This window comes from Lepidochelys kempii, chromosome 21 (assembly GCF_965140285.1).
Source record: "Lepidochelys kempii isolate rLepKem1 chromosome 21, rLepKem1.hap1, whole genome shotgun sequence".
Lineage (NCBI taxonomy): Eukaryota > Metazoa > Chordata > Testudines > Cheloniidae > Lepidochelys > Lepidochelys kempii.
In genome coordinates this window covers 14,329,777-14,342,656 of record NC_136400.1, presented here as the reverse complement: position 1 = coordinate 14,342,656, position 12,880 = coordinate 14,329,777, and the positions used below count along the sequence as shown (strand labels likewise).

Here is a 12,880-nt window from a genome sequence, read left to right as displayed (position 1 = left end):
TTAATTCAATAGTTCAGCTGTAATTAAGCTGCGATTGTAAATACTCATTGAATTTATGAGGTTCAGAACTAAAATGAATTAATTTCAGCAGCTACGATGGTGGATGCTCTTTGTTTAGTTAGTCACAGCTAAGCTCCTTAAGTTAGTGCAGAATTACTTTTTTCTGTTGTCCTTTTGCAATGTCCATTTGCTACAAGTCAATATATTTTTCTTTCAATCTTATGGTTTAAATGACTTTTTCTCAAGCTTCATATTTAACAGTTTGCTTAGCCTTTTTCCCCTTTCTAAATTACAACAATATTAAAAGAAGGCTTCCTAGGCCTGAAGTGTAGCTTCTTCGTTGGCAGGGAGGTGGAGTGGATGATTTAAAGGATCTCTTCCCTCTCTAACTAATTCTGTGATTCTGTTATGGTTTGTCTTTCTTAGATTGTAAGCTGTTCTAGGTAGGGTCTGTGTTTATACGCTGCCTCGCATGATGCGGGTCTGACCTCCTTTGGGGCCTCTGGGCATTACTGCAGTATAAATATTATTAAAGGATGGCAAGCAGATAGTTGGCCTTTGTTTCCGGGGGGCCTAAAAATTTAAGTGTGATTCTCCTGTTTATTCTGGGTAATTAAAATTTGAGTGCCTATGTGAAAAGAAGTACACTGTACTAGTTGAATAAGTTGTCTTTTAATGGAAAGCTGATTTACATAAGATGAGGATCTGGCCCAGTTATAGAAAACCATTGTGGTTTTGGGTCTTGTCTTGGGGTAATCACACAAGAAAAAATAATTTTTTGTTTTCATTTCATATTTATCAGGGATCCGCTGTTTGTGCATTTTTCCTCTTCCTTATCCTGTGAAAAACTATTTCTGCTGAGCTGATATGACTCCACTAAATCAGGAAGCACCAGGCAAAAGAACTGTCAGTCTTGTGGAAGAGTGGTCCAAAATGATTGGGGTGCTGAAAATATCCCAGTCAAGAAGCTTTCTGCCGAGCCCTCTTACTTTGGCTTTAGTATTTGTGCTGTTGATTTTCTTTTTTTCTGTTTTGTTTTTATCGTTACATTTAACGAAATAAGAAAATAGCACAAGAAAGGCAAAAGAAAAACTAGAATCAGACCCTGAAATGTGTTGGGCCTCCTTTTTTCTGCTAGGCCTACCTCTCCTGCTCTGTGGTTCCCATCCCTAGGGTCAGACCCTCTGGACTAGAGCAGATCATCTGTCTGTCTGACCGATTAGTCTGATTTTTATATAAGGTGGAGGTAGAAAAGGCCTTCTGGGTCCAAAGGTTTTCTTTTCACTTGTGACCTGAACTTCCAAATCCCACATCTTTTTTCTCTTCCCTCCTCATCTTTGTGGTGTTTGTGCATTTAAGCCAAAAAATCTCCATAGGTTGTAACGCAATAAATGTGATGTGTTTTTAATGTTTGTTTGTGCTTTTTATGACATTTATGTTTGGTGCATATAAACTTCTGTTTCTTTGAATTAAAAATATAAATTATACTTCTAAATATTCCTTACTAAAAATGCCATGAATTGCATATTACCCAATGTAATTTATAGTTCATTAATCTAATTACTAAAAAACAGCTTACGTTTGGAAGACAGGCCAAAAATATATATATTTAAAATTAAAGCTTATATTGCATAGAAATATTGACAGGTTTCAGAGAAACAGCCGTGTTAGTCTGTATTCGCAAAAAGAAAAGGAGTACTTGTGGCACCTTAAAGACTAACCAATTTATGCTCAAATAAATTGGTTAGTCTCTAAGGTGCCACAAGTACTCCTTTTCTTTTTATAGAAATATTGGTAACTCCCAGTGAAGTGTTTGTAAAAACAGCTTAAGAATCATGAATATAGTCCATCTTCCCCAGAGGCCAGTGCAGTATTGTTCTTAACAGTACAGCTTTTTAGTGCTTTAATCAAACTAGATTTAAACTGGTCAATCAGGCTTCTGCCCCCTCCATGTTTTTCTTGCTCCAGTCTACTGGTTATATGCCCAGTTCTCCCAGATTTTCAAAAATAATTCTGTGGTTCAAGGAAGTTTATTGCTCCTTAATAATAATTGGAACTTTTTATCTTGAAAGTGCTTTACAAACTTTGATTACTCTTTAACCCGATAGGATCAATATAACACTATCTGGGCAGCTGACATATGTTCAAGTTTTCCTAGTAATCCTTTATCTACTTTTTATCAACACCTAAATTTACAAGGTCTTCATTATGGTATTTCCTAATTAACCAATCATTGTTTCTTTATTTTTCTTAAGGACAAACTTTAAAAAGCAGTTTAGCAATTCAGCTACTTCAGAATTATAATAAACACTGGTAATGACTCACTTAAGGTTGTATAAGAATTCAAGAGCCTTCACTTCTTCCCATTCATGCCTCTACTCCCGTGCTGTGTGAAATAGATTGACTCCTGCTCATCTCATTAGTGCTCAGGTACTTTTGGAAGGAGATCCCATATTCAAGCATTCTGAATTTGTCCTCCAGCTAGATGAATGAAGGAATACAGTGTTTCTTCTTCCCATCACCCACCTTCTGTTCCCATTTCCCAAGTGTTGTTCTCCTACGTTGTCCTAGCTTCATGAATGTTTGTTAGGTAGATCCCTATGTTCATATGTTTTTGAGGTCAGAAGGGACCAATATGGTCATATAGTCTCACTTTCTGTGTAACAGGCCTTAGAATTTCATGCAATAATTCCTGTATTAACCCTATAGTTTCTGATTGAACTAGAGCATATCTTTTAGAACAGGGGTCGGCAACCTATGGCACGCATGCCAAAGACGGCACGTGAGCCGATTTTTTTAATGGCAAGCTGCTGCCTGCCGGGTCCCAGCCACTGGCCTTGCTCAGCCTGCTGCTGAACCCAGGCCGGGACCCTGGCAGGCAGCAGTGTGCCATTAAAAATCCTGTCTGCCCCGGCCCGCTCTTCTCCGCCCTGCCCCCCGCAGGGGCAGGGTGAAGAAGCTTGGTCCTGCCCACAATTGCTGCAGGGCAGAGAAGCTCCCCCCGCCTCTTCCCCCAGCGTGCTGGGTTTCTGCCCCTCCTCCTCTCCCTCCCTGCTGCCCATCAGCTGATGGCCCTTTCGAGGGAGGGGGAGAAGCTGAGCTGCAGCTCGCTCACTGCTCCAGGGAGGAGGCACAGAAGAGGTGGGGACGGGGTCTTGGGAAAGGGGGGTAGAATCAGGGCATATCCCCTCCAGCACCCCCATGACCCTAGCCCACACACCCAGCCCTCTGCCCTGACCCCTGCACCCCCCCTCACACACACACCCAGCCCTCTGCCCTGACTCCTGCACTCCCCAGCCTGCTGCACCCTCCTCACACATCCCCATGCCTGCCATGCCCTGACTCTTGCACCCCCCCACATTCCCACCCCCACCCTGAGCACCAAACAGGAGCTCCTGCACCCCCCCCCCCCACACACACACATTCCATATAACTTTGTCTTCTAGATTAATGAGCCACCTACTATCAGAAAAATCTCCTCTCCATGTAGGAACTTATGATACTGGTCAAGTCACTTCTTAACTTTCTTTTTGATAAATTACATAGATTGCACTTCTTAAGTCTCTTGCTATAAGGCAGGTTTTCCGGACCTTGAATCATTCTTGTAGCTCTTCTTTGAACACTTTCCAGATTTTCAACGTTCTTTTTGAAGGGTGGACACCAAAACTGGACATAGTATTTCAGTAGTGGTCTCACGAATGTCGCCTCCCTACTCCTACTCTCTATTTGCCTGCTTATGTAGCTGAGGATTGAGTTAGCTCTCTTAGCCACTACATTGAATTGAGAGATTATATTTAGTTGGTTTCCACTATAACCCCAAAGTCCCTTTCAGAGTCACTGCATTCCAAAATTCCTCCATCTTGTGAGTGTGATCTACATTCTTTGTTTCTAGATGTATGACCTTGCATTTGGCGGTATTAAAATAGTTCAGATGATCCCAGTTTACCAGGCAGTCTATATCGCTGTCTAGAACTGAACCTGTCCTTAGAATTATTTACCACTCCATTAATTTTTGTTTCATCTGCAACTTTATCAACTATGATTTTATACTTTCTTTCAGATCATTGATAAAGATATTGAATAGCATTAGACCAACAACAGATCCCTGCAAAACCCCACTAGAAACACGCCCAGGAGATGATGATTTCCAAATCCTTCCCGTTCATCTAGTCAAATGAGCATCTTGATTGAGAGGAAGCCGCTCCTAAGCATTTTCTTGGCTTGGGCAGTTAATATAGAAATATGTTCAGGCATGCAGCAGCTCACTGTTCTTGCACAGCCCAAATGTTTGCAGCTGTGCAAGATTTTTCTAAAACCTGTTAGATGCTTCATCTGTTTGGATGAGGGCTGAGGTTTCAGATCTTCAGCTGATTGTCAACCTCTTTTGCTAATCTCTTTCTGCAAACTGCCTCTGATTGCCCAATAGGAGTAATCATGTTGAAGTCAGCCTATAAGATGACCCACATGGTTACTACTCTCACACTGGCATAATAGATGTAATGGAAAGACCTATTACAGAGTAAAGGGAATTATACTTGTTGGAGTCTTCTCGTCTTCCTTTCTGCCAGCTTCACTTCACATCTTAGGAAGTTGTTCGGGAAGTCTCTTGACTGTTGGGAAAGAAATGGACCTATACTGTAGAGACATTAGTGTTTTTGCATTCTGCTTCCTGGTAGCTGGAATCAACAGCTCAGAGTTAGGGGTTTTATATCATAAGATGAGAGATGACTACATTAAATACACAACTACTGGTAAGTAAATTCACCCTATTGCTTTCCCATATTATCAGGGAAGGTCTAAGTATGAGCCTAGTCTTATATGTTTTAGCAGTTCTGTGTATTTCTAAATTTTAAAATAGGACAACATGAGAGCCTATTGAATGCCTTTTTGGCATTTGTGGTGAGGATTAGAGGAGATTGCTTGTTCGCTGTATTAAATACACTGTTTACTTAACAACCTTGTATTGTGTAGGTGACGTTGCACTTAGTTCCCCTCCATTTTTATTTTGTAATTCTATACTTCTGGCCCTTCCCCTTCCAAAAGGCTACTTCATATATCAAGCAAAAAAAGCTGTATGATGTGCACCCAACTCCATCCAAGACTGAGTGGATCAGCTTTGCCACCTGCTTAATCTCCTGAGTCTGCTTCTGAATCTAATTCCCCCTTATTGAAAACACCGCACACCAGGTCAGCTGTTCAGATTCTTTTCATCCTGATTCATTCCATTTGTCATTAAACATGTATGTATCAAAAATAACTGTCTAGTCACATCCTAACTAAAGAACCTCTTCATATCATTTTGTTTCTAAGATAAAGAAATTTTGGTTGGGTTTGGAGGGAGTTGTTTCAAATAAGAGGATCTACTGCAGAACTAGGTCAGATTCTATAAAGAGTAGGGGGAGTGGTACACAGGAGTCTAATATTCAATATATTGAAGTCCACAGATACAGATTTTGTATTTTCAGTAGCTAGTTTAAAAATATGGAGTCCGCTCTTCTCTGGTACACATACAACTGTCATTGATAATGTAAGTGGCACCTGTGCATTGGCTGATCTTGGAGTCCTTTTTGAGGCATTTTACAATTCAAACTAAGATACATTGTAAATATTTGGGCAGATCTCTTTAGTCTGATGGCACAGTCTTCCCTTATGAGACAGCATGTACTAATTCATGTTGTATGCCATGAAAGTTACAGTATTCCCTCAGAAACCTCATAAACTTATTCATGTTATATACCATAGAAGACCCCATTTCCTTTCTAAATTTTTTGACCTAGTTCTTTTTCTGTAATTTCATTTTCTGGCATTGATTTCTGTGCCTCTGTTTTTTCTCTCTTGCTAGCAGTGAGACTTACGCAGGATCCTTACAGCAAATTCTTAACTTCCTTCAGTGCAGCCTTTTCTATAAGGCTCTCCTTCCTGCATCTCCTCTGAGGACAGTTGCCACACTGAGAACGAGAAACGGTTTCCTATTCTTGCTGCATATTGAGCTGTAGTCTTTAGCAATACAGTTTACATTTGCACAAGCTCCATGGGGTTTTATGTTGCTTGTATATTTTAGCTGCAAGTTATATATTGTTCAGAACAATATAATTTTACAAGATGGTAGAGGAAGGAGTATAAAGGGGGATTCTGCCTCCCCCCCTACCCTCCCCCGCAATTAACACACACATTTTTATTTTTATTTATTTATTTGGTGGGCAAGGTTAAACCTTTGACCATAACTAGTTGCAGAAATAAATACAATTTAAATAAGTAAATGAGTTCCAACTATTCCTTTTGACAAGATGGGTTTTTATTAAGCAGTGAAATTAATCAAATAGATTTTACTTAAAGCTCAAAAATATATTTGCGTAATAAATTATTGATGCCTTCTCAATTTTCCCCCAGTATTGTGAGTCCTTTCTGTTGTGCATGATAGAGGAGACCTGCTGAGTTTGCAAATAATTGACTTGAAATTGCTTCAAATAATTCTGCTTTTTTGGCTTTTTTTGTACCTAATCAGAATTGATGTGACTGAAGTGCAAATCTTCATAATAATCATGCATTTACTGGCGGTGATTGGAGGACCACCTTTTTGGCAATCAATGGTAATTTTGCTCATATTGTATATTAAGTTTAATGTATATTTCTGATTATTCTGCTTCTTGTCTTGTTTCTAATCTGGTATACATCTGGAAGAGCACTATATTTAGAACAGTATCAGTTTCTTTTGGGAGAGAGAGAGATCTCATTTTCCCATAAGGTTAAAAGATTTATGGTCTTGAAGAACTTGAATGAATTTCATATCTAAGAAATGGCAATGCATTCTGGTTTTACCAGCACCACATGAAAAACAGTCATTCTTTTGCATGCTGTACCATCATTCATGTAGAATGGTCCAAAATGACTTTACAAACTTACTTTTACCAATAGAAAATTACTTTGTCTACCAATGAAAACCTGCACCTCTGGGTGAACTGTTTGACATAGATATCAATAATATCTAACAATTTTAGGTCAGAAAGAGAAGAATACTTTATCAAATTGAAATTACAGGGGGAATTTTTGGAATGCAGCATGTAATTGCCCATAATTGCAATTGGTTAGAACACAGGTGCTAACACTCTCTCCCTTATGAAAATTGCCTTAAGATTTTTAATGACTGTGGCCCCAATCCTGTAAGCTGATCTGCATGGTTGGATCCATGCACCCATACAGACCACAGTTGATTTTACTGAGGCTCAGTGTGGGTATAAGGTACTGCCTATTTGGAGCAGCTTGCTGGATTGAGGCCTAAGGGTGCTCAGCAACTCAGTTTTATATATCAGCACCATCTAAAACCATCCTGGGGTGCTGGTGCAGAATTGACTCAGAGAGGAATGTGCTACATAATGAATTGCCAGCGTTACCTTCTGATGCATGATTTTCCTGAAGGTTTTCCATTTAGGTGCTGACCTGGCCTGACCTTGCCTAACTTCTAAGAGCTAATGAAATCACTTCCTAAAGTGGTCTGAAAAAATTCTCATTAATTTTAGAAAAAAGCATCAAAATGTTCAAAAAACAATTCAGTGACTATTTTAGGGTGAAATATGTTGTGTTGTAGCACAATTAATCTGTTACAACCAAATAGATCCTGAAATCTACACTGCCATATACAGGATGCCCTAAATAGGGGCCTGACTCAGTTAAAGATTTGCCAGGCTTCTGCCACAGAGTAATATTTTGTGTTTATTTCTGTTTGAAAGACCTATTTTATTTAATGAAAATACCTCAGCTGTATACTCAAACATTCCACTTTTCCCTCTAGTAATTAAAAAGCAGGCAAATTCTGAGATAGTTAACTGTCTATGCTGTCATCCATTATTGCTTTTATTGGCCTTTTGCACCCAGTAAAATATGCAGTATACTCGCTTCCTTCTCTCTGTCTATGAAGTTTCTCTTTAAATCTGGCTAAAGCACTACTACATTCTGTAAGACTCCTGGAATCCAGTGTTTTCTGAGAGATGGTGAGTATTATTGCAGGTGAGATTCTCATTTGGTAGGTTGCAGTGGAGTAGTGAGGTTGGTGCAGCTCTTAATAGATAATCCTTTGGATTTTGTTCCTGTTATACTGGAAGTGAAATAAAATGCAACAATTACTTTCATTACTTAGTAAAAAATATTCTTTTGTTGAATGTGCTGGGTATAGATTTTATGTAATGTAAGATAGGTCTGGTTTTGAGCTCAATAACTGTTGTTATTCCTGGAACAGGAATAATAGATAGAAAGTATTTGTATTTCTGAATTAAGGGTGGAATTTGATCCCTGTACTCCAGACCAGCACTGAGCACTACTCAAGTCCCACCTGAATTATCAAAATAAAGACTTTACGGGTGCATGAGCCTTGGGCTGGTCCTCTGCACAAGGGTCAGTTTCACCCTGATAGTGTAGAGTGGTGAAGAGGTGTGAGCATGAGCCTGTGAACTCAGAATTTATATCCCAGCCTTGACACCCACTCACTCTGTGACACTGGGTAAATTACTTAAGCCTTCCTTATCTGTTTCCTTATCAGTAAAATAAGGATAATACCTCACATGGGCACTGTTTGGATTAATTAATTAGGGTAATATTTGTGAAATGTTTTATAAGCGCTACGCGTTATTTTAATTCATGTAGTAAGTGGAGTTTGCCATACATATGAGAAGAGCTGAAGACCATGTAGAAAGGCAGTCAAGAAATTTGTCTAATGCTTTACTAGGCAAAAAGATACTCTCAGGTAATTGGAAAGTTTACAGGGAGGAGAAGTTGATTTAAACCTTCCACTATGACTAGCCCGGTTTGTTCTGCCACACTACCTTCTATGAATCTGAACTATGAAGGAAAAGAATCAAATCACAAGAAATATTTATAGGGAGAAATACCACTATTTAAATGTGTTCTCTTTTATGGAGTACTATCCCCTCAACATTGCTCTTCTGCCTGTCTGCATCTCAGTCGTGGTTCGCTCCACTACTTTATTGTACCTCACCCTCTATGAATCCTGTTTCATTGACAGCCACCAACATTGATGATAGAAGTATCTTCACATGTGGTACGTAAGTCTCTAATCCCTGCTCCCATCCCTTCTCTTGTCTCATCATTAACTATTCCTTCTCCTCTGCCTCCTTTCTCTCCACGTTTCATGTGTGCTGTCAATCAACTTTCTCTTGACCCTACTTGCTGCTTTAATGGTCTCCCTTCTTCCCTACATCTCCAACTTCCTGGAGCATGGGATCTTGATAACATCCAGTCAGAACTCCTCCCCCTTTTATTCTCACTTCTGCTTTGTTCTTGTTTCTGATTCTGATATCTTCTGTGTTCTGCCTTTCACCCTTCAACTTGTTCCCGTTCCTTGACCACATCTCATCTTGATAACTGTCATTCTTGACTCTCTCTCAGATTCCTCATTCTCCCTCTTGACCAGAGGTTTTGTTGATTGTGGACATGTTGAGCTATGGGTCAGTTATATGTAGGCTTGGAAGAATTCCATTTTTATTTCTTTATAATTTTGATGGATTATATTGATGTTTATTTTTAAGTTAGTTTTTTTTTCCTCCAATTTTTATCAGTTTAAATATTCACCGTTGTGGAAATTATGGGAAGGTCAAATAATGGGGGAGGGTGTCAGACAATAATTATCTAATGACAGGAGACATAGAGATTCAAAAAGTTAAAGCTTTACAACCATTAAAACGCAAATTGTCAACATCACATGTCAAAATATTCAGAGGATATACCCTTAAAACTCTAAGTTCTCAAGTAGCATTTCTCTTACTTTGCCTATATGTAAACTTTGATTATTGTCTATGGTAATGTTTTTTTCATTGGCTGGTGTGTGCAGTGAAATTGACATTTACAGCTCAAAATCTAGTTCTTCCAAGCCTAGTTATAGGAGGTAAACGGATTAAAATGAGTCATGAATAAGTGTCCCAAACTCATTTTCCCTTACGAAGGAATCTGGATCTGAACACTGGTTGCCCAAGAACAGATTAGAGCACTTACCCATTGTGACATTTATTTTTATTGACATGCTTACTTCTCTGTGGCAGAACTTGAAACACCATTACTTTTAAGCAGACTGCACTCTATTTTTGAAGTTGGGTATCCTGCTGTTGCAGCGGCATAACCAGTCTTGATCAACTTCAAAGGATTTAATAGAGAAGCATACTTTATCTGAAGAAGATCTGACCTGGGACTCTTTTCAGCACTATACATTCAGTCCTACTAAGTGTTACACACCTTTAACTCCCACTGAAGTCAGTGGTCAACACCTGGCAAGATCAAGCTGTGTGTAAAGGGCAAAACTATAGTATGGGCTACAATTCTATGTAGAATACCAAAGAATAAGTAAACCTGTGGCTTTATCTCAGCCTCCGTTAGCTAAACACTCTAAAGACAGAAGTGTTAATAAAGTATGAGGATCATCCTCCAGCAGAACTCTATCTCTTGTTTCCTTCTTTGACTCACGCCATCCATTTGTCTCCGCCGTTCTTAACCTTTGCATAATCTTTGACTCAGGACTCTTCCCACATTTACTTTAGCTGCAAATCGGTTTTGTCACGGCTTTGCAACATTAACTTCCTTCACTCCACCACTGTGGAAGTCTTTGTCCTAGCCTTCATCTCCTATCACGTAGGGTCTGTTTACGCTGGGCAAAAATAGGACCTTGTAATTAATCACTTGGTGCAGTTCCATCAGTGATAGCAGTGGTGGGAGCCGTAATATAGATATGGCTCAGGTGGAATCAAACATTTTTATCATGATGTGGTCTCAGCCTACTCTGAGCCCTGTCCACGTTACAGTTTCCACTGTCCGTATTGTACATTGTTCCTGGAGCTGCCCTAGTGGTGAATTATAAATCCTGTTCTTTTGCCAACATACAAGATCTCTTGACTGTTGCAACTCCTTTCTCTGTGGCATCCTGAAACCTCCTCTGTACAGATTCCACCGTGGGCAGAATGCTGCTCTTGCTCTTCTCTCCTCACATATACAAAGAAGCGCAACCCCATCACCCCATTCTCAAATACTTCCACTGACCACTGGAGAAAGCATCATTATCAAAACAGATGGCAGCACAGCCGGGCTGTTTAATAAGAGTGGTACAAGCTCTGGAGCAGCTCTGAGAGTAATGGTGTGTTTGTTACTGAATTGTTCAGTTCAGCTAGCTCTCTTCACTCTGTTGCGGTTTCACTGTCTGAATCCTGTCTTTGAGCAAAAGTGCAGAGTAAGCAGGCTGGGTAGGAGGGGTACCTGAGATTGTTCAAAAGAGCATAATTAGAACTTCCTGCTCAAGGGGAACTCCAGAGTGCAGAGCAACAATCAGGTGAGGTGCTGTTACTCCTCCTCCTCCGCTTGGTATTGGTTGTAGGCTCCATATGGGCAACACATGGATAGAACTACAGAGCCAGATTAGTCTCTAACTGCACCTTTTTCCACTACATGCATCCGATGAAGTGAGCTGTAGCTCCCGAAAGCTTGTGCTCAAATAAATTTGTTAGTCTCTAAGGTGCCACAAGTACTCCTTTTCTTTTTGTGGATACAGACTAACACAGCTGCTACTCTGAAACCTGTAACTGCACCTTGTAATTCAACAAAAAATCTGCTTGAACCCACTGAATTCTAATCCCAGTTCCAGCCACTCATTCAAAGTGAACTTGGCTGAGTCACTTGCTGTCTCTCTCTAAAATGGGGATAATAAAATATCAAAGATGGGGGTGTGTATGGTCTGATTGTTGTTTGCACAGTGCTTTGAAGTTGTAAAGCATGATGTAAGTGCTAAGAATTATCTATTAGAAAAGCCTGAAAACCAGACTGGGCATGCAATTCAAAATACTAAAATAAAAACAACTTGAACCCATTTAGGGTCCCATATGAAATAGACATATGGGGATGTTCACTACGGCGCATGTTTACTCATTTTGGAAAAGGTATGAGTGTAGATGCTTGTTACTGGAGGGTTCAAGTTGTTCTTTAGCAGTTGGATAGATAAGGTTGGACTCTTGTTGCTGGGTGGTTCCCTCTCTTCTTATAATTACTTCTCCGCCCAAGGCACTGTGTCGAAAAGATGAGAGAGGATTATTAGTCTTCCTTCCCAGCCCATCTTGCCCTCATTTCTCACTCCCTTGCTAACAGCCCAGCCACCCACTCCCGTCTTACTTTGAAAAGTAACCTTAGCGGCTGGTTGCCTCTCTGCTGTTCCCTATCATGCCTCCTCTCATGACACCTTGTCTGTCCTCTGGGGTGTGGTCCAGTTTATGGGTCTTCACATCTAATCCCCACTGATATCTGGCTTCACCCTGCACTCAGGGCTGGGATACTAAGTGTGGGGTCTATCCTTTCACCTGTGCTAGGCCTCTGTTCTCTCCGTGCTGAGGAACCCCGGCTCAGGTTTTAGAGGTTGGTTGATAAGTGTCCAGCATTGTGAAGGATAATATTAGGAGAAAGGGATTCTGCTCCATGTCTGCTCTTCTCTGGTAATTAAATATAAAAGCAAATGGATCAGGGAATTTTGCTGATATGGCGGGTGAGAAAAATTCCTCCCAAGTTTCGTTCGTAGAAATTTAAACCAATATTGACTAATTTTGGGGGGAGAGAGGAAAACCCAAGTGGAGTTAGAAAAGTGGAGTGTTTGAGTTTACTTGAAATAGGTAAACACGATTTTAGATTAATTGTACATATTTTAATCTTTTTATTTCTCTATTGTCAAGATTCCAGTGCTGAATATTCAAATGAAAATATTCCCAGCTCTTTGTACTGTTGCAGGAACCATATTCTCCTGCACAAACTATTTTGGTGTGATCTTCACAGGTGGTGTTGGCAAAAATGGATCAACTATAGCTGTGAGTGCTTTGTTTTGCTTTTATGAATCTATTATGTTACC

The 12,880-nt window shown here is 39.9% G+C and overlaps 1 protein-coding gene across 8 annotated transcripts in view; it reads left to right on the top strand.

The window, feature by feature from the left end:
- Positions 1 to 12,880, top strand: part of CEPT1 (choline/ethanolamine phosphotransferase 1) — a 78,875-nt gene that overhangs the window by 58,582 nt on the left and 7,413 nt on the right. For 7 of the 8 annotated variants that reach the window (XM_073319812.2, XM_073319813.2, XM_073319809.2 and 4 more), the window contains 2 exons: positions 6,506 to 6,590; positions 12,708 to 12,839. In XM_073319812.2, coding sequence (XP_073175913.1) covers positions 6,506 to 6,590; positions 12,708 to 12,839 — 217 coding nt within the window. The remainder of the gene's footprint in view (positions 1 to 6,505; positions 6,591 to 12,707; positions 12,840 to 12,880) is intronic. The other variant, XM_073319819.2, reaches the window with a different exon arrangement.